This window comes from Gobio gobio (genome assembly GCF_949357685.1).
Source record: "Gobio gobio genome assembly, chromosome: 7".
NCBI lineage: Eukaryota > Metazoa > Chordata > Actinopteri > Cypriniformes > Gobionidae > Gobio > Gobio gobio.
This window is the reverse complement of record NC_137103.1, coordinates 57651483-57671051: the sequence shown is the minus strand read 5'-3', so window position 1 is coordinate 57671051 and position 19569 is coordinate 57651483. Positions and strand designations below refer to the sequence as shown.

The window sequence follows — 19569 nt, the reverse complement described above, 5'->3', positions numbered from 1 at the left end:
TTATGGGGCGGGGTTGTTTTTCAGAGGTTAGTTCCAGTGAAAGGAACTCTTAATGCTTCACCAAGACATTTTGGACAATTTCATGCTCCCAACTTTGTGGGAACAGTTTGGGGACGGCCCCTTCCTGTCCCAGCAGTTGAATTCCTTTAAATTGCAATGAAGTAAACTCATCTTCCTGCATATTGTGACCAGTTCAAATTCACATTCATGAATAAAAAGAGTCTGTTCTGTCTTTCTGGATTTCCCTCAGAGCAGGTTTTCTCCTGGAGCGGGATGTTGTTGTTCGACGGGACACCATCAATCTAGACGTCACGGATTGGGTTTCAGAGAGAAAAAGACGTCTGAAACACTCCCACAAAAACCCCACTAACCCTAACCCACAAAAGACTTCCAGCCCTTCCGTCACTCAACTCAATGACATCTGGAATTTCAACAAGACGAGAGGTGAGAGAGAGAGAGAGAGAGAGAGAGAGAGAGAGAGAGAGAGAGAGAGAGAGAGAGAGAGAGAGAGAGAGACTGCAGACTTTATCTTGGACTCTTGCTGTAAGGAAACAGAAGAGAAAAGATCAGCACAGAAATAGAGAGGCTTGCTTCTAAACATGGGACATTTGCCATGGATCAGCGTTCTGTCATTCCTGCTGTATTTCTCTGTGGGAACTGCAGATTACAGGTAAGAGATCGTCTCCTGGTTAAAGTTATGGAGAGAAATCTACTGCTATAGTTTGAGTTTCCGCTCGTTCATCTGGAGGCTCTTCTGAAGTGTGTGAGGTTTATAATGAGATCTCCTTTCATTAGATCTTCATGAGATTAAAGAGGCGACAGGAATGAATGTGCATGGACGTCTGTGACCAATGCAGCGTTATTGATGAAGGGTCAATATTTGATTTTCATTCATTGGAAAACATATTAAAAACATTTCTTTTGACAATCAATGCATTTCAGTAAACCTGAATACATATTCCACCTTTAGTATATATAGTTTTTAACCCTCACGGGTCAAAATGACCCGAAGCCCTAAAATTATGTCTTTTTTGGTCCAGAAAGCTTGAATAATATTTGTTTTACCTTTAAATTGTAATATTTACCTTTAAATGACTAGATTTTATCAATAAATAATATAATTTAAGCACATTCTTTCAAGTTAAATTAAAAATAAATCAGAATATCACACATAATGTGTCTCTGCAGACCTCTTGTGGAAAAAATAATAATATAAGATGATATTTCATAACTCTTTTAGTTCTATATGTAGCGGATGAGCCGTTCCGCTGGGTCCTAAAGTCAGTTTCTCTATAGTTTATGATTATAAAATCATGTTTTGGTTAAGTTTATGGATTGAGGACTTTTTTTTAGGTTTTCTCTGTGTACTGAAGCGTTCTTCGCTCTATTAATTCCTAAATGGGTCAAATTGACCCGTGAGGGACTGATTTGTTACTTTTTTAAAATTCAACCACATAAACTCCTCAGATCCAGTCAAATTTTTGTGTGTGTATTCGTGGTTCAAGTGCAACAAAAGCCCAAAGTTCTTGGACTACTTGATGAACACTTTTTAATTTTTTTCAAAAATTCATTACGGGTCTAAATGACCCAAGTGATGGAAAATATGAGGAAAATATATATATATTTTGAATATGTTAAATATGAGGAAAAAGAACAAAACACTACATTTTGTAGAGTAAACTTTGCTGTAACAAACCCCCCACAAAAAAGAGGCGTTTTTTGATGTTTTGGTTATAAATTGATTGTTGAAAGTGTGTAACTCAGGCCCTGTGAGCTCTAGCACCCTGCAGACAGTTTGGGCCGTAAACACTAGATTACAGAAAATACTGGAAAAAAGAATTTAGTCTGTATCATGTATGCAATATTTATTCAAATGAATGTGAATGGAGGAATATTATCTTTTTTATGATAAAAAATCATAAAAATGCCCCCCCCCCCATGCCCATATACAGTGGTATACATGCAATATCCCCGTGTCATTTTACAGAAAACACTGATGAAAGTGATAAATATTACAGTATATGTTGTGTGTGATATAATAAACATATACTCTTAAAAAAAAGGTTCTATATGGCACCAAAAATGGTTCTTGGCTCGTAATCATAGGGGAACCTTTTTAAGTGCTATATAGCACCGATTTTGGTGCTTCTGTGGTTCTTCAGTGGTTCTTCAGAGATGCTATATAGAAAATATAAATAACAGACAAACAAAATAGGCGCTTTTTAGATTTCTTTGGTTATAAATTCATTTTTGAAAGTGTGTAACTGTGAGCTCTAGCACCCTGCAGACAGTTTGGGCTTTAAACTCTATAGATTACAGAAAATACTGGGAAAAATTATTCTGTGACACTGGGATATTGCATTTATACCACTGTATATGGGTATGGGGGGGGGGGTGGGGGTGGAAATTACATTCAAAATGTAATATCCCCCCCTTCAGATCCATCTGAATAAATCTTGCATACATGATCCAGACTAAATTCTTTTTCCCAGTATTTTCTGTAATCTAGTGGAAACAGCCCAAACTGTCTGCAGGGTGCTAGATACACACTTTCAACAATCAAAAAGAGTCTCTTTTTTGGGGGGTTATTACAGCTCAGATAACATATACTCACATGTTTATCACTTTTAGCAGTGTTTTATGGAACTTCAAAGGGTTTCCTGTAAAATGACAGCAGTATTGTGTGTTTAGAGACACTGTGTGTGTGTGTGTGTGTGTGTGTGTGTGTGTGTGTGTGTGTGTGTGTGTGTGTGTGTGTGTGTGTGTGTGTGTGTGTGTGTGTGTGTGTGTGTGTGTGTGTGTGTGTGTGTGTGTGTGTGTGTGTGTGTGTGTGTGTGTGTGTGTGTGTGTGTGTGTGTGCGCGGGAAGCTGTTACATTTGACATCGGCCAAATCCAGGCGGAAATCCCCTAAAATGGCCCCAGACCATAAGAGGTTAATATTTGGTTGGTTCTCGCTTGTTTTTGCATGTGTTCATAATTTATTTGTATGACAGCCTGGACGAAAATTGCCATGTTTTATTGCGTTATTATCACAAATAAAACAATTGACTCCGTTCATGACTAGAAACATATAATAATATTTGAAATGAGTAAAGGGTGAAGATGACGATTTGACCAGCCCGGACGTCCCTTGGCTGTTAATGATCAGATCCCTGTAAATGAAACTCAAGCATGAGATGTAGATTTCTGAGGCTGTGCTGATCCGCACGATGAGCTGCTAATTCTGTCTGCAACGAAGGGTCGGCACCTGTTCACACGACCGGCTCCGGTTTATTTCCGGCCCTCACAGATTCACTCCGGCCCTCGGGAGCCACGGCAAATTTAGAGACTAACATGAGAAGCACAAACATCTGGACCATCGTATCAGTCGTGTACGTTAGGTTGTTATGCTGTAGAATTAATGCTGCTAAGCTACTATACATGTACTGTAAAACTTAAAATGTTGCTACCATGCTAACATGGAAAAGTTCTAGTAACCATTGTTGACTGTTGTTATTACAGGCTTTATTTGACTTTCTGTTGCTATTCCGATGCAGGTGGCATTAGGGGGAGGGGCCTGCTTATTCTAGAGGGCATCTGATTGGATAAAAACGTGTATAGTGCAGGATGAGTCATCAGGATTATTTACAGTGTGTTTTCTGGTCCAGGAACAGATTTTTTATTTTTATTTGACTTGTATATTTGCTTAAAGTTAGTATTATTATTGGTTATTCTTGTTATGTACTTCTACATTTAGGTACTTAGTAATACAATTAACTACATGTACTTACTATAGGGTTAGGGTTTGTCACATGTAATTATTTTTTAATTTATAATTATTATTGATGTAACGTGTTTTTTTAATTTTTTTGTACATTTGCATACAAAACGTGTTAAAGATAAACTAAAAAGCCACAAAAATCCAATTGTGAATTCCTTCATATTGCTTTATACAATACAGATTCACATGAATAAAACAGGACAATAACAACAGTGTTGATTATGAAACAATTTCATATGTAAAGCAGTTCTGCTGAAGATAATAGTGCCGTTATTCAGCTCAATGTTGATTCAGTTCTGTTCAATATCACTGTCAGTGTTGTGACATTAATCTTGTGTTTAATTTAGTTCATGTTTTGTTCTTATCTGATGCAGTTAAGTCCATAATATTGCTGAATATTAATTCTCTTTTAGACTCTTTTAATTGTAGATTATCTTAATCTGATAAGGTGTTTTTAATTTTCCAAAGATGCAATGTTTTTTATGTGCAGGCTAGATTGAGAGAAGTTTAACTTTAGTTTATATAATGGAGTTAATGATATCATTGTTAAAAATTGTGTGCAAAACTTCTCAACATAATAGATAAGACTGATTCATGTATCAATAACTGTTGATCTTGCTCATTACACTAAGCACTAATGCCATTTTATTTATTTACAAATCCAGTCTGTTCACTGTGAAATCCAACAGTGATTCTAACTAACACTTTTTAGTTAACTTTACTTAATATCTTAAACTTATTGTAAAAATCTAGCAATCTGTAACATACTATTCCTTGTTTACTCAGAAAAACCAAGTTAAGATTAATTGATTGGTTTTAGTACCATTTTGTAAAGTTATAAAAGTCACCATTATGGAGATCCGTGTTCACTTTGGTTGGGCGCTTGGAACATTCATATTATTATAACTCTGTTCCTATTGATGCAGCGATGCAACAAGAAATCACATTTATTTCAAAGGAAGATAAGTATTAAATATGTTGCTTTTTAAAAAAATTATACGTTGGATTTACTAAATTGTTTTATGTCAACAGGTTCCACGTAATTGGGTTATGTTGAAATTAATTAACATTTAATAAACAAGTTTTTACATAAGGTTAATTCAATGCCATATAGTTAAATCGGGTTAACATTCTTAATTTTGTCAAAAACTTTTCAATTTAATTATTCTAAAATGAATATAAAAAACCAAAACAAGTAATCCAGTTTAATTGAAATACTATTTTTACAACATTTACAAAACCTTTTACAAGATCTTATTGGCTGGCCAGAAGATAGTTTGGTAACATCCATGGCATGCCCAAAGTAGTTTTTTTTATTATTAAAACAACTTTAAGTGTTATTAGCAGGTCTTCACCCCAAGCACACGCTCTACACTTCACCACAATAACCTCCAAAACACTAACATAACAAAACATTAAGCTTTAAAAAGTCTCTCTATTTTCTCATCTTGTTAGAAATGCATAAAATTGCACTTTATTTAAACATTTACTCTCCGAATTCAGCCCCTTTGCAAAGCATGATGGGAAGTGAAAGTCCTGTTTGATTGGGTTACTTGATTGAAACATGTTATTTCAAAATGAAAACATCAAGTTTTGTCAAAGAGTAACGGTTTTAAGTCAGTTTAACATTAATCAATTGAACCAGAAACCTGATATAATTGTGTTAAATCAAGATGAATTGCTTAAATAAAGTGAACAGCATCATAAAATCTTTTTTGAGTGATCATCAACTATAGTTAAGGACTTAGTCAGAAATTAAGATCACCTTCTAATATTTCCCCTTATGTCAATGATCGTTTACAATTTTATTGCTACACTGTAAAAAAAAAATGTGTAGCTTTAAAATTTTAAGTACAATCAACTTGGATGTTTAAGTCATTTTAACTTAAATAACATCAAACTGACTTTATTTGTTGAATTTCGTCTAACTTTGATGAGTTAAATCAATGTAAAAACATATGTTTCCATAACTTATTGATCATATTATTGTACAGTGTAGTCAGGCATTTTAAAAAGCAAGAGAATTGTGAAAAGTAGTCAAAAATGTAAGATCCTAACCCTTCCTGTGAACCTGTTGGAGAGCAACACACACCTCTGGTCCATCTGCTGATGTGTGATGGCCATGAATAGCTCAGGGTTTAATTATAGCGTGAATGTGCTGAAGGAGATTTGAGCTGTTCCTGTGCGAGGCATCTGTTAAACGCTTAAAGAGCCGTAAACGCGGAGGAGATGCGAGAGGTTCCTGCATCCTGTCTGTTCAAATCCCACTGGATCATGTCTGTGTTTTACAGCTGCAATTCCCCCGAGGGTCAGACCTCACAGGTCAGGCTTACCTTCAGTCTTCACCTCAGACAACCCGGATCTTCTGACAGCCTAATGCACTGCAAACATGATGTTTCTGTCTCTCTTAACCCTAGAGTCTGTGCTGTTCATGTGTTATTCAACAATCACAGAACTCCTAAGGTTCTTATGTAGCACGACGAACCCTTTGAGATTCTGCACAGAACTATTTCTTCTTAGAAAGACATTTAGAAATCCTTACGTCTTTGTGAAAACCTGACCTGTTTTTGCTGTTTTCCTAAAAGAGAAAGACGGCAGATCCCGGTGAGGAGTTTGGCCGGCGTGTGCCGATACGGAAGCAGACTCGAGTGTTGCTACGGGTGGAAGAAAAACACTAAAGGACACTGTGAAGGTGAATGAGCAGAAATCAACAGAATGAGCAGAAATGTAACCCTCATGTTGTGTTTCAGTCAGGTTAAGTTGATTTGTTCTGTTTACTTCCAAAAATGTACAGTATTTTACAGTAAAATTACATATAAAAATGTAAGGTTAGATCTATTACAGTTTTTCTCTGTATATTAACCAAGCAGCAAGTTTTTTACCGTCACATTTTACAGTATTATACAGTAAAATTACATGTAAGGTTGTAAAATTACATGAAAAAAATTTAGTTTAGATCTATTACAGTTTTTCTCCGTATATAATCCAAGTAGCAAGGAGTTAACTGTCGTATTTTACAGTATTTTACAGTAAAATTACATACAAAAATGTAAAGTTAGATCTATTACAGTTTTTCTCTGTATATTAAACAAGTAGCAAGTTTTTTACGTCACATTTTTACAGTGTTATACAGTAAAATTACACATAATGTAAGTTTAGATCTATTAGTTTTTCTCTGTATATTAACCAAGTAGCAAGGTTTTTACTGTCGCATTTTTACAGTAAAATTACACAAAATGTATGTTTAGATCTATTAGATTTTCTCAGTATATTAACCAAGTAGCAAGGTTTTTACTGTCGCATTTTTACAGTATTTTACTGTAACATTTTATGTAAGGTTGTAAAATTACATGAAAAAATGTAAGGTTAGATCTATTAGTTTTTCTCTGTATATTAACCAAGTAGCAAGGTTTTAACTGTCGCATTTTACAGTATCTTACAGTAAAATTACACATAATGTAAGTTTAGATTTATTAGTTTTTCTCTGTATATTAACCAAGTAGCAAGGTTTTAACTGTCACATTTTACAGTATTTTACAATACAATTACACATAAAAATGTAAGGTTAGATCTATTACAGTTTTTCCTCCATATATAATCCAAGTAGCAGGGTTTTTACTGCCACATTTTTACAGTATTTTACAGTAACATTACATGTAAAAATGTAAAATTAGATATATTACAGTTTTTTCTGTATATTAAACAAGTAGCAAAGTTCTAACTGTCGCTTTACAGTAAAATTACACATACAAATGTAAAATGAGATCTATCACATTTTTTTCTGTATATTAACCAAGTACCAAGGTTTTTACTGTTGCATTTTAACAGTATTATACAGAAAAATTACACAAAATGTAAAGTTACATCTATTAGTTTTTAACTGTATATTAACCAAGTAGCAAGGTTTTTACTGTCACATTTTACAGTATTTTACAGTAAAATTACATGTAAGATTGTAAAATTACAAAATGTAAGGTTAGATATATTACAGTTTGTCTCTGTATAATAACCAAGTAGCAAGGTTATACTGTCACAGTCTTTTACAGTTACAATAATATTACCAGTGTGGTGTTCTGGGTCAAAAGCAGAAAGGATTTTCACATTTTTACAGTATTTTACAGTAAAATTACATTACATTGTAAAATTACAAAATGTACGTTTAGATCTATTCGTTTTTAATAGTATATTAACCAAGTAGCAAGGTTTTTACTATCGCATTTTTACAGTATCTTACAGTAAAATTACATAATATTGTAAAATTACAAAATGTAAGTTCAGATCTATTCGTTTTTAACTGTATATTAACCAAGTAGCAAGGTTTTTACTGTCACATTTTACAGTATTTTACAGTAAAATTACATGTAAGATTGTAAAATTACATTAAAAAAATTCAGTTTAGATCTATTACAGTTTTTCTCCGTATATTAACCAAGTAGCAAGGTTTTTACTATCGCATTTTTACAGTATTTTACAGTAAAATTACATAATATTGTAAAATTACAAAATGTAAGTTCAGATCTATTCGTTTTTAACTGTATATTAACCAAGTAGCAAGGTTTTAACTGTCACATTTTACAGTATTTTACAGTAAAATTACATGTAAGATTGTAAAATTACATTAAAAAAATATGTTTAGATCTATTACAGTTTTTCTCTGTATATTAACCAAGTAGCAAGGTTTTTACTATCGCATTTTTACAGTATTTTACAGTAAAATTACATAATATTGTAAAATTACAAAATGTAAGTTCAGATCTATTAGTTTTTAACTGTATATTAACCAATTAGCAAGGTTTTTACTGTCACATTTTATAGTCTTTTACAGTAAAATTACATGTAAGGTTGTAAAATTACAAGATGTAAGTTTAGATCTATTCGTTTTTTATTTGTGTATTAACCAAGTAGCAAGGTTTTTACTATCGCATTTTTACAGTATTTTACAGTAAAATTACATGTAAGATCGTAAAATTACAAAATGTAAGGTTAGATCTATTACAGTTTTTCTCTGTATAATAACCAAGTAGCAAGGCTTTAACTGTCACATTTTACAGTATTTTACAGTAAAATTACATGTAAGATTGTAAAATTACAAGATGTAAGTTTAGATCTATTTGTTTTTTTAATTGTATATTAACCAAGTAGCAAGGTTTTTACTATCGCATTTTTACAGTATTTTACAGTAAAATTACATAATATTGTAAAATTACAAAATGTAAGTTCAGATCTATTCGTTTTTAACTGTATATTAACCAAGTAGCAAGGTTTTAACTGTCACATTTTACAGTATTTTACAGTAAAATTACATGTAAGATTGTAAAATTACATTAAAAAAATATGTTTAGATCTATTACAGTTTTTCTCTGTATATTAACCAAGTAGCAAGGTTTTTACTATCGCATTTTTACAGTATTTTACAGTAAAATTACATAATATTGTAAAATCACAAAATGTAAGTTCAGATCTATTCGTTTTTAACTGTATATTAACCAAGTAGCAAGGTTTTAACTGTCACATTTTACAGTATTTTACAGTAAAATTACATGTAAGATTGTAAAATTACATTAAAAAAATATGTTTAGATCTATTTCAGTTTTTCTCTGTATATTAACCAAGTAGCAAGGTTTTTACGATCGCATTTTTACAGTATTTTACAGTAAAATTACATAATATTGTAAAATTACAAAATGTAAGTTCAGATCTATTAGTTTTTAACTGTATATTAACCAATTAGCAAGGTTTTTACTGTCACATTTTATAGTCTTTTACAGTAAAATTACATGTAAGGTTGTAAAATTACAAGATGTAAGTTTAGATCTATTCGTTTTTTAATTGTATATTAACCAAGTAGCAAGGTTTTTACTATCGCATTTTTACAGTATTTTACAGTAAAATTACATAATATTGTAAAATTACAAAATGTAAGTTCAGATCTATTAGTTTTTATCTGTATATTAACCAAGTAGCAAGGTTTTTACTGTCACATTTTACAGTATTTTACAGTAAAATTACATGTAAGATTGTAAAATTACAAGATGTAAGTTTAGATCTATTCGTTTTTTTATTGTATATTAACCAAGTAGCAAGGTTTTTACTATCGCATTTTTACAGTATTTTACAGTAAAATTACATAATATTGTAAAATTACAAAATGTAAGTTCAGATCTATTCGTTTTTAACTGTATATTAACCAAGTAGCAAGGTTTTAACTGTCACATTTTACAGTATTTTACAGTAAAATTACATGTAAGATTGTAAAATTACATTAAAAAAATATGTTTAGATCTATTACAGTTTTTCTCTGTATATTAACCAAGTAGCAAGGTTTTTACTATCGCATTTTTACAGTATTTTACAGTAAAATTACATAATATTGTAAAATTACAAAATGTAAGTTCAGATCTATTCGTTTTTAACTGTATATTAACCAAGTAGCAAGGTTTTAACTGTCACATTTTACAGTATTTTACAGTAAAATTACATGTAAGATTGTAAAATTACATTAAAAAAATATGTTTAGATCTATTACAGTTTTTCTCTGTATATTAACCAAGTAGCAAGGTTTTTACTATCGCATTTTTACAGTATTTTACAGTAAAATTACATAATATTGTAAAATTACAAAATGTAAGTTCAGATCTATTAGTTTTTAACTGTATATTAACCAATTAGCAAGGTTTTTACTGTCACATTTTATAGTCTTTTACAGTAAAATTACATGTAAGGTTGTAAAATTACAAGATGTAAGTTTAGATCTATTCGTTTTTTAATTGTATATTAACCAAGTAGCAAGGTTTTTACTATCGCATTTTTACAGTATTTTACAGTAAAATTACATAATATTGTAAAATTACAAAATGTAAGTTCAGATCTATTAGTTTTTATCTGTATATTAACCAAGTAGCAAGGTTTTTACTGTCACATTTTACAGTATTTTACAGTAAAATTACATGTAAGATTGTAAAATTACAAGATGTAAGTTTAGATCTATTCGTTTTTTTAATTGTATATTAACCAAGTAGCAAGGTTTTTACTATCGCATTTTTACAGTATTTTACAGTAAAATTACATGTAAGATTGTAAAATTACAAAATGTAAGGTTAGATCTATTACAGTTTTTCTCTGTATAATAACCAAGTAGCAAGACTTTAACTGTCACATTTTACAGTATTTTACAGTAAAATTACATGTAAGATTGTAAAATTACAAGATGTAAGTTTAGATCTATTCGTTTTTTTAATTGTATATTAACCAAGTAGCAAGGTTTTTACTATCGCATTTTTACAGTATTTTACAGTAAAATTACATAATATTGTAAAATTACAAAATGTAAGGTTAGATATATTACACTTTTTCTCTGTATAATAACCAAGTAGCAAGGTTATACTGTCACAGTCTTTTACAGTTAAAAGTACAATAATATTACCAGTGTGGTGTTCTGGGTCAAAAGCAGAAAGGATTTTCAACACAGCACAATGGTTAATTTAGTCACAAGAATGCAAGTGTCTATGCTGTGATGTAGAACTCTCAGACCAAAACATGGAAACAGTGGGAAAATACTCCTGTGATATGCTCAGTCGTTCAGTGGTTTGGTGCTCTAAACCACACAGAGCTTTGAGGGGAAATCTGGCTTGGGTTTCCAGACGTGTGTGTTTTCGTGAGCGGATTTGACCCTTGCTGTTTCCTTTACTAATATATCTCTGTTGAATGTTTTACCAGCTCAGTGTGACCTGGGATGCAAACACGGCGAGTGTGTCGGCCCAAACAAATGCAAGTGCTTCTCCGGATACACTGGAAAGACGTGCAGTCAAGGTTTGACCACACTCTCTCAGAGCAAAGCTTTAATGTGGCTCTCTATAGAACTACAGGGCTCAGTTCTAAACAACACTTCAGGCCAAAACGGTCCAAAAACAAATCTCTACAATTATTGCATCATACTTTCATGTTTTACAAGTTATTATCAATTTTTTCTAGTGATTAAGTATATTTACAAACTGTTTAATTCATAAAATGTAATTAATGAACTAAATCCATAAAATTATACAAAAATTACAATAATTAATCAAAATAATTATGACCTAGTATGTCATAATTTAGATTTTTGTCATAATTATGACTAATTAAAGACATAATTTATTTACTTTTTTATGTCATCATTTAGACTCAGTATGTCATAATTTTACGGTTTTAAGAATTTGACTTTTTAAGTCCAAATGTTTTCTTTTTATTTCATTATTTCAACTTCAGATCTCATAATTTCGACTTCATTAAGTCGGGATTTAGATTTTATGTCATTATTTGACTTAGTATGTCATCATTTTGATTTTGTCATTATTTTGACTTAGTATGACATAATTATAATTTTTACGTCATTATTTTGACTGTCATAATTTAGATTTTATGTCATAATTTGACTAAGTATGTAATAATTTCGACTTTTTAATCCATAATTTTGACTTTTATGTAAGTATTTCAACTTAGTATATCATAATTATAATCATTAATTTTTTATGTCATTATTTTGACTGACATAATTTAGATTTTATGTAATTATTTGACTTTGTATGTCATAATTATGATTTTTTTTGTCATTATTTTGACTGTCATAATTTTGATTTTGTCATTATTTGACTAAGTATGTCATAATGTCTCTCTCTCCCCCCCCCCCCCCCCCTCTCTCTCTCTCTCTCTCTCTCTCTCTCTCTCTCTCTCCCTCCCCCCCCCCCCCCCCCCCTTCTCTCTCTCTCTCTCTCTCTCCGGGCTTCAGATCTGAACGAGTGCGGTCTGAAGCCTCGACCCTGTGAGCATCGATGCATGAACACGTTTGGCAGCTTCATGTGTTACTGCTTGAATGGATACATGTTAATGCCTGATGGGTCCTGTGCAAGTGAGTGGCCGTAAACATTTAGATCAATAGTTCACCCCAAACACACACTATATAGCCAAAGGTATCGGTAACTCCAGCTCTAGGCCTGCAGACGCTTCTACACACATTAGTGAGAGAATGGGCCGCTCTCAGGAGCTCAGAGAACTCAAGCCTGTGCATTAAGGCCAAATATTAGACTAAATATTCCACACTCAACTGATAGTGGGATTATAACAAAGTGGAAGCGATTGGGAACAACAGCAATTCACAGAGCGGGGTCAGCGCATGCTGAGGGTCACAGAGCGGGGTCAGCACATGCTGAGGGTCACAGAGCGGGGTCAGCGCATGCTGAGGGTCACAGAGCGGGGTCAGCACATGCTGAGGGTCACAGAGCGGGGTCAGCGCATGCTGAGGGTCACAGAGCGGGGTCAGCGCATGCTGAGGGTCACAGAGCGGGGTCAGCGCATGCTGAGGGTCACAGAGCGGGGTCAGCACATGCTGAGGGTCACAGAGCGGGGTCAGCACATGCTGAGGGTCACAGAGCGGGGTCAGCGCATGCTGAGGGTCACAGAGCAGGGTCAGCTCATGCTGAGGGTCACAGAGCGGGGTCAGCGCATGCTGAGGGTCACAGAGCGGGGTCAGCACATGCTGAGGGTCACAGAGCGGGGTCAGCGCATGCTGAGGGTCACAGAGCGGGGTCAGCGCATGCTGAGGGTCACAGAGCGGGGTCAGCGCATGCTGAGGGTCACAGAGCGGGGTCAGCACATGCTGAGGGTCACAGAGCGGGGTCAGCACATGCTGAGGGTCACAGAGCGGGGTCAGCGCATGCTGAGGGTCACAGAGCAGGGTCAGCTCATGCTGAGGGTCACAGAGCAGGGTCAGCTCATGCTGAGGGTCACAGAGCGGGGTCAGCACATGCTGAGGGTCACAGAGCGGGGTCAGCGCATGCTGAGGGTCACAGAGCAGGGTCAGCTCATGCTGAGGGTCACAGAGCGGGGTCAGCGCATGCTGAGGGTCACAGAGTGGGGTCAGCACATGCTGAGGGTCACAGAGCGGGGTCAGCGCATGCTGAGGGTCACAGAGCGGGGTCAGCGCATGCTGAGGGTCACAGAGCGGCGTCAGTGCATGCTGAGGGCCACAGAGCGGGGTCAGCGCATGCTGAGGGTCACAGAGCGGGGTCAGCGCATGCTGAGGGTCACAGAGCGGGGCCAGCGCATGCTGAGGGTCACAGAGTGGGGTCAGCACATGCTGAGGGTCACAGAGCGGGGTCAGCACATGCTGAGGGCCACAGAGCGGGGGTCAGCGCATGCTGCGGGTCACAGAGCGGCGTCAGTGCATGCTGAGGGTCACAGAGTGGGGTCAGCGCATGCTGAGGGTCACAGAGCGGGGTCAGCACATGCTGAGGGCCACAGAGCGGGGGTCAGCGCATGCTGAGGGTCACAGAGCGGCGTCAGTGCATGCTGAGGGCCACAGAGTGGGGTCAGCGCATGCTGAGGGTCACAGAGCGGCGTCAGTGCATGCTGAGGGCCACAGAGTGGGGTCAGCGCATGCTGAGGGTCACAGAGCGGGGTCAGCGCATGCTGAGGGTCACAGAGCGGGGTCAGCGCATGCTGAGGGTCACAGAGTGGGGTCAGCGCATGCTGAGGGTCACAGAGCGGGGTCAGCACATGCTGAGGGTCACAGAGCGGGGTCAGCGCATGCTGAGGGTCTCAGAGCGGGGTCAGCGCATGCTGAGGGTCACAGAGGGGGGTCAGCTTATGCTGAGGGCCACAGAGCGGGGTCAGCGCATGCTGCGGGTCACAGATTGGGGTCAGCGCATGCTGAGGGTCACAGAGCGGGGTCAGCACATGCTGAGGGTCACAGAGCAGGGTCAGCGCATGCTGAGGGTCACAGAAGTCGTCAACTTTCTGCAGAGTCAAGAGCTCCAGACCTCCAAACTTTAAAGCTCATTTGCATGTAGAGCGTCACAACACTTTTGGCAGTGTAGTGTGTATGTATTGACATTATTTACTCATGTTTGTGTAAACAAGACAAAGCAAGCACATGAACTGTCCCGTTGCAGACTCGAGGACGTGTTCTCTGGCCCACTGTCAGTACGGCTGTGAGGAGGTCCAGGGCGAGGTCCGCTGTCTCTGCCCATCTCCAGGCCTCCAGCTGGGGTCAGATGGAAAGACCTGTGTGGGTGAGCACCGGCTAATGGACATTCATTGGGCATAAAGTGTGAGTTCACACTGCAAAAAATGCTTTTCTTACTAAGTATTTTTGTCTTGTTTCTGGTCCAAACAACTAAAAATTCTCAAAACAAGAAGCATTTGTCTTGTTTTGGGGGGAAATAACTCAAAATTAAGTGAGTTTATGCTTAAAATTAGCAAAATAATCTGTCAATGGGGTAAGCAAAATAATCTTAATTCAAACAGAAAACAAGATTAATATTAAGATTATTTTAAGCAAAAACTTTATTTTGAGTTGTTTTTCCCCCAAAACAAATCACCCCTAAACCACCCTAAACCACCCTAAACAACCCCTAAACACCCCTAAACCACCCTAAACCACCCCTAAACACCCCTAAACCACCCTAAACCACCTATAAACCACCCATAAACAACCCCTAAACCACCCTAAACCACCCATAAACACCCCTAAACCACCCTAAACCACCCCTAAACCACCCCTAAACAACCCCTAAACACCCCTAAACCACCCTAAACCACCCCTAAACCACCCCTAAACAGCCCCTAAACACCCCTAAACCACCCTAAACCACCCATAAACAACCGCTAATACCCCAAACCACCCCTAAACAACCGCTAATACCCCAAACCACCCTAAACCACTCCTAAACCACCCTAAACAACCCCTAAACCACTACTAGACAAGCAAAAGTTTTTGTCTTGTTTTGGGGGAAAATAACTCAAAATTAAGGAAGTTTTTGCTTAATATAAAGCAGAAAGTTAATTCAAACAAAAAACAAGATTATTTTGCTTACCCAATTGGCAGATTATTTTGCTTATTTTAAGCTAGAACTCACTTAATTTTGAGTTATTTTCCCCCAAAATGAGACAAAAACTTTTGCTTGTCTAGTAAATGCTTCTTAATGTAAGATTTTTAGATATTTGGACTGATAACAAGACGAAAATACTAAGTAAGAAAAGCATTTTTTGCAGTGCAGATGTTACATCGTTTCCCTCGTTGTCTTCTTTAGACGTTGATGAATGTGCGACCGGGAAAAATCAGTGTCCGTTCAACCGGCAGTGCACCAACACATTCGGGAGCTACTACTGCAAGTGCCAGGACGGCTACGACCTCAAACACGTCAACGGGAAATACGACTGCGTTGGTGAGTAAAACTATAAAACTAAACATTCTCAAATCAAGAGAAGCAACAGGACTGAAAATATTGAGTCTTCTTTTCTGAGAAAAGTATCAAAATTAAGTGAGTTTGTGCTTAAAACAAGAACAACTATCTGACAATAACTTTAAATAGCAATGTGCTTAAACATGCTAGCAAAATGCTAATTAATGCTAACAACATGTTAAAACATGTAAGAAACATGATCGTTCATGTTAATAAAATGCTAAGTAATGCTAGCAAAATGCTAATTAATGCTAACAAAATGCTAAAACATGTTAGAAACATGATCATTCATGTTAGCAAAATGATAAATAATGCTAACAAAATGCTAATTAATGCTAACAAAATACTAAAACATGTTAGAAACATGATCATTCATGTTAGCAAAATGATAAATAATGCTAACATAATGTTAAAACACTTTAGAAATGTGTTAAAACATGCTAGCAAAATGCTAATTAATGCTAACAAAATGGTAAAACATGTTAGAAACATGATCATTCATGTTAATAAAATATTCATAATATTCATATATAATATATTCATAATGTTAATAAAATATTCATATATAAATCATTCTAACAATGTGATAAAACATGCAATTAACATGGTAATACATGTTAACAATGTGCTAAAACATGTTAGCAAGATGTGAACTAGTGCTAGCAACATGCTAATTCATACTAACAAATATCATGTTAGCAAAATGCTAATAAATGTTAACAAGGTGAAATAAAATGCTAGTTAAATGCTAATTCATGCTACAATATGCTAATTCATGCTAATAAAATGTTAAAATGTGCTGACAAAATGTTAAATAATTCTAGAAGAGTTATATATTATGCTAGCAATGTGCTAAAACATGTTAGCAAAATGTTAACTAGTGCTAGCAAAAAGACAATTAATGTTAACACCATGCTTAAACATGTTAGCAATGTGCTAAAACATGTTAATAAAATGCTAATTCGTGCTAGAAAAGTGTGCAAAATCATTCTAGCAATGTTATAAAACATGCAATCAACATGGTAATTCATGTTAGCAATGTGCTAAAACATGTTAGCAAAATGCTAATTCATGTTAACAAAATGCTAATTCATGCTAGAAAAGAGTGTTAAATCATCAATGTGATAAAACATGCAATCAACATGGTAATTCATGTTAGCAATGTGCTAAAACATGTTAGCAAAATGCTAATTCATGTTAACAAAATGCTAATTCATGCTAGAAAAGAGTGTTAAATCATCAATGTGATAAAACATGCAATCAACATGGTAATTCATGTTAATAACTTTAAATAATGTTATTTTTCTGACTCCATTGACAAACCCAACACACTGATATAGTCCAGCTTCTTCTTCTGAGCCCAATGTAAACATGTCTCCTACAGCTACAGCTTTAGCTCTACCGCCTCCAGACTCGGCTCAGAGCTTCATCCGACTTACGGTTTTCCTAAAAGTGAGGATTAAAAATCATACAATTCCCATAGACTTTCATTGAGGGGGTCAAAACTTCAACACAGTAACTCTAATAGCGTTTAAGCTTCAGCCACTACACATCTATCACTAGCAAAGCCTAGCCAAATGGCTTTAGCTAATTCATGCTAACAATATGTTAAAACATGTTAGAAACATGATCATTCATGTTTGCAAAAATGCTAAATAATGCTAGAAAAGTGCTAAATAATGCTAGTAATGTGGTAAAACATGTTACCAGCATGCTAGTAAATGCTAACAAGGGGAAAATTAATGCTAACCATGTGAAATAATATGCTAGCAAAATGCTAATTCATGTTACAATATGCTATTCAATGCTAATACAATTTTAAAACGTGCAGACAAAATGTTAAAACATTCTAGAAAAGTGTTATTTCATGTTAGCAAAATGTTAAATAGTGCCAGCAACATTGTAATTACACACTACACATCTATCACTAGCAAAGCGTAGCCAAATAGCTTTAGCTAATTCATGCCAACAACATGCTAAAACATGTTAGAAAACATGATCAGTTATGTTAGCAAAAATGGTAAATAATGCTAGCAAAATGCTAATTAATGCTAACAACATGATAAAATACGTTAGAAACATGATCATTTATGTTAGCAAAAATGCTAAATAATGCTAGCAAAATGCTATTTAATGTTAACATAATGTTAAAACACTTTAGAAATGTGTTAAAACATGCTAGCAAAAAGTTAGATCATGCTAGCAAAATGCTAATTCATGCTAACAAAAATGTTAAAACATGTTAGAAATGTGTTAAAATATGCTATCAAAAAGTTAGATCATGCTAGTAAAATGCTAATTCATGATAACAAATGCTAAAACATGTTAGAAACATGATCATTCATGTTAGCAAAATGTTAAATAATGCTAGCAAAATGCTATTTAATGTTAACATTATGTTAAAACACGTTAGAAATGTGTTAAAACATGTTAGCAAGATGTTAACTAGTGCTAGCAAAATGCTAATTAATGGTAACATCATGCTTAAACATGTTTGCAATGTACTCATACCTGTTAACAAATGCTATTTCATGCTAGAAAAGAGTTTTAAATCATTCTAGAAATGTTATAAAACATGCAATCAACATGGTAATTCATGTTGGCAATGTGTTAAAATATGTTAGCAAAACATGCTATTTCATGCTAACAACATGTTAATTCATGCTAACAAATACCATGTTAGCAAAATGCTAATTATTGGTAGAAAATGTGTTAAATCATGCTAGTAATGTGGTAAAACATGTTACCAGCATGCTAATGAATGCTAGGAAGTTGAAAATTCATGCTACAACATGTTAATACAAATTCTAACAAAGTTCTAAATCATGCGAAAAATACTGAAATAATATGCCACAAAATGGTAATTTATGCTACAATATGCTAATTAATGCTAATAAAATGTTAAAACATGCTGACAAAATGTTAAATCCTTCTAGAAAAGTGCTAATTCATGTTAGCAATGTGCTAAAACTTGTTAACAACATATGAATTAATGTTCAACCCAATGCTAACAAATATGCTATCAACATGCTAATTAATGCTAACAACATGCTAACAAATGTGCTAGCAAAATGTTAAATCATGGTAGAAACATGTTGATTCATGTTAACAAAATGCTAACAAATATAATGCTAGCAAATAAATGTGCTACAATGGGTTAGAACAATGCTAATTAATGCTAACATAACGCTAAAACATGTTAGCAATGTGTTAAAACCTGCTAATTCAGGTGATAAATCATGCTAGCAATGTGATAAAACATGCAATCAACATGCTAATTAATGTTAACATGCAAACAAATATCATGCTAGCAAAATGTTAAATCATGCTAGAAACAAAAATGCTAGCAACGTGATAAATCGTGTTAAATTATGATAGCAACATGCTAATTCGTGCTAGCAGTGTGTTAAAACGTGTTGATTAATGCTCTTTTTCGCGTTCTCTTTCCACTTCACTCACTTTAAAGCTTATGAAACTTTCATTTGTCTTCGTCAAGCCAACATCAGCGAACTGTAGCTGTTCTTGTTAGTTGTGAGGATTGTTTTCAGTTATCAGTTCTTCTTTAATGAACAATGTGAAGGAATCAAACA

The 19569-nt window shown here is 34.9% G+C and overlaps 1 protein-coding gene across 2 annotated transcripts in view; it reads left to right on the top strand.

Moving 5' to 3' along the window:
- Positions 1–250: 250 nt before the first annotated feature.
- Positions 251–19569, top strand: part of egfl6 (EGF-like-domain, multiple 6) — a 42502-nt gene continuing 23183 nt past the window's right edge. The window contains exons 1-6 of one of the 2 annotated variants that reach the window (XM_079821374.1): positions 251–670; positions 6347–6453; positions 11478–11570; positions 12526–12645; positions 14687–14806; positions 15827–15961. In XM_079821374.1, coding sequence (XP_079677500.1) covers positions 600–670; positions 6347–6453; positions 11478–11570; positions 12526–12645; positions 14687–14806; positions 15827–15961 — 646 coding nt within the window. In that variant the 5' untranslated portion in view covers positions 251–599. The remainder of the gene's footprint in view (positions 671–6346; positions 6454–11477; positions 11571–12525; positions 12646–14686; positions 14807–15826; positions 15962–19569) is intronic. The other variant, XM_079821373.1, reaches the window with a different exon arrangement.